This window comes from Octodon degus, unplaced genomic scaffold (genome assembly GCF_000260255.1).
Source record: "Octodon degus isolate 3935 unplaced genomic scaffold, OctDeg1.0 scaffold00008, whole genome shotgun sequence".
In the NCBI taxonomy this organism is placed as follows: Eukaryota; Metazoa; Chordata; class Mammalia; order Rodentia; family Octodontidae; genus Octodon; species Octodon degus.
In genome coordinates, this window is record NW_004524584.1 from 15,313,781 (window position 1) to 15,316,555 (window position 2,775).

At 40.4% G+C, this 2,775-nt stretch overlaps 1 protein-coding gene across 1 annotated transcript in view; it reads left to right on the forward strand.

Moving 5' to 3' along the window:
- Nucleotides 1-2,775, forward strand: part of Rbm6 (RNA binding motif protein 6) — a 122,270-nt gene that overhangs the window by 54,352 nt on the left and 65,143 nt on the right. Inside the window, exon 6 of the mRNA XM_023704598.1 lies at nucleotides 1,029-1,102. Within this exon, the coding sequence (XP_023560366.1) occupies nucleotides 1,029-1,102 (74 nt within the window). The remainder of the gene's footprint in view (nucleotides 1-1,028; nucleotides 1,103-2,775) is intronic.

Genomic DNA, 2,775 nt, shown 5'->3' on the forward strand with positions numbered 1-2,775 from the left:
ATATTCCATTTGTATATTGTCACTGCTAGTGAAGAACTCCTTTGTCCAGTGAGACAGTAGAGGAAGCATAAAAGCTGCTTGTGGAACATTGCAACACTAAGTGTACATTTATAGTCATATAGTGGCAGCATCAAGGAAGTTATAGAGTGATGGGTTAGTGTTAGCTTGTAAATCCCATGACTTCCCAGTCTCATAAGTCATGAGCACTTTAGACCTGTGCTGCAGGTGACAGCTGCCCAGGAGTAAGGTGAAGGGTATTTTAAAATTCTAATGGTACATAAAATTCTTGGACATACATGATTGCTAACAACTGCTCTTTCCCTCCCCAGCCAGGTTCATCTCCTATAGTCTTTGTGCATAAACACAATTTTGAATTTGGATAATTATATCTATGTTTTTATACTTTCTTCCTTTCATAACTATTTCAGCAGGTTTATTATGTAGCTTATCTGAAACAGGGATAGCAGGGCGTAGGATGAGATAGAGTGTGTTCTGTCCTCTATCATAACCAGAAGCCTCAGTGGTATCCAAACAATAGTTGCTTCCATCTGTCAGCACTTCTCTTTGAAGGTGGTTTCTGCTTGAAGTGTGACCTTTAGTGTAGTACTTGGATAATTGCTTCTCTTCCTTCTCTCTGGATACATTTTTTCCTGGATACTTTCTTGCTGCTGTTGACTTTGTTTTTCTAGGAGATCAGCCTGTGGTTAAAATATTTTGGGTTCCCACATGAACTTCTGTGGGAATTCCCAGTTCTGGGACACCCTTGCCAGATCAGCATTGCTACAGAGGGCAAAGATCTTCCTGATTAATAGAAAAAGCCGTTTTGGAATGAATCTCAAAGTTCAGAAACATCCAGACTTTCCTTCAGTACCTTTGTCTGTTGGGTAGCAACTCTGCTTAGGGTAGGGAAGGGAGGGGTTTGTTGGGAGGGCTTGTGTTTAAGGGGTTCAGAAACGGGATTGAAGCGTGCCTTTTGTGTTTGCAAGGAACTAACACCACTCCCGTCTGTATTTAAATGCTGTCCCCAGGTTACGACTATGGCTATGTCTGCGTGGAGTTTTCACTCTTGGAAGATGCCATCGGATGCATGGAGGCCAACCAGGTTGCTTTATACTTCGGTCAAATGATCTGAAAGGATATTTTTTTAATGTATGGGGAGGGAGGGTTTTAAATGATTTCACTTTGGAAAGGTACATGAACTCTATCGTTGGAGCATACCACATTTCCTGTCAAAAGCAGTTTTGTGAGCAGAACTTTTAAGAAAGCCTAAGAAAATATATGATTTAATGGACACAGAGTATATTTTAAAAACTAGAGCACAGTTGTACTTGGACTAGATTTCAAAGAGTGTAAGTGGAAAAATGTGAACGTTCTGGAGTGTAATAGATAAAGGGATCCAGATCCAAAGAACAGTCCTTGGTTGCATGGAACCCCAAAGGTTTGCTTGGAACAGAAATCCTGGGTCAGAGTGCACCTAGGGGGTATACCACTGATGATAGCGCCTGTGGTACTAAGGACCTGCTTTCATGTGCTGCTTCTGAAAGAGGGCCATTGGGAGAAAAGAGGAGTTGATTGCTTGTGTCTATTGCATTCATTGCTGTTTTTGCCAGTTGGGATTTGGTGCTCAAGTCTGTGGCTGAGTTAAATCAAAGCTAGTAAATCTGAATCTGCACTTACCTTATGTGTGAACCATCTGGAGTTACTCAGCTTGCCACACAGACTTGTAATCTATCTTTGTTGTTGTTGTTTAGAAACATCTCACTTTGTAGTCCAGGCTGCTCAAACTCATAATTCACTTCCTCAGTCTGAGCACTGGGAGTACAGGTGTGTGTTCCCCTGCCTGTCTGCATCTCTGCCTGTAGTTGAACCCTGCCTGGTAGTTTTTGGGGGAATTTCTAGGCTTTCTTGTTGTAATATTTCCTTTAGGAAAGTAGTGTTTTGTGGTGTCTGTTTTCTATATGTAAAGTGGAAATACAAAGCTTAGGGATATAATTTAATTTTTAAGTGCCCACTGCCCATACTTAACAGTTGGAATTCAGTGAGCCTGGAATCTTAAAAGAAGGCTCTGCCAGAGACGATAGTTACTGCATGAGGTTTCTTCCTTTTCTGTAGGCTAGTCCTTTTTTGTAAGCTTTGTTCTGCTCAGCATGGCTTATTACACTTACTGTTCTTATCTTTGGCTGTTTTCCCCTTATGTTACTGAGCTGTGTGCTAAATGTGTTGGAGCAAACATTAATTAGGGAAAACATTTTAAAGAGAATACTTGCTCCATGTTAGTATAATAAGCACTATCAGATCCTTAAGGAATGGCTGGATTAGGACCATATCCTCTTAATTTAATAGGATTCTTACTGACTATTCAGTGTCCATCATTGAATCTAACATTTTGCAAATGTTAATTGAGTATCAGATTGATTGGTATACTTGTTAATTTTGGAGAGAAGTGTGAAGGTTCCTTTAGTTAGTTAAGTTAGGTAGTTTCTTTGAGACAGGATTTCACTATGTAGTTCAGGCTGGCCTTGAACCCATTTTGTATCCCAGGCTGGCCTTAAACTCACAGTAATCCTTCTGCCTCAGCCTCTCAGGTGCTAGGATTATAGGAATGCGCTACCACATCTGGCAAAGGTTCCAATTTGTATGTTTATGGTTATATCATTTTTGGGGAGGTTAGGTACTGGGAATCAAAGTCAGGACCTCATGCTTACCAGGCAGGTATTGTGCCACTGAGCTAAATTTTTGGCCTGATTGATTGTTGTTTTTTTTTTTTTTAATTTT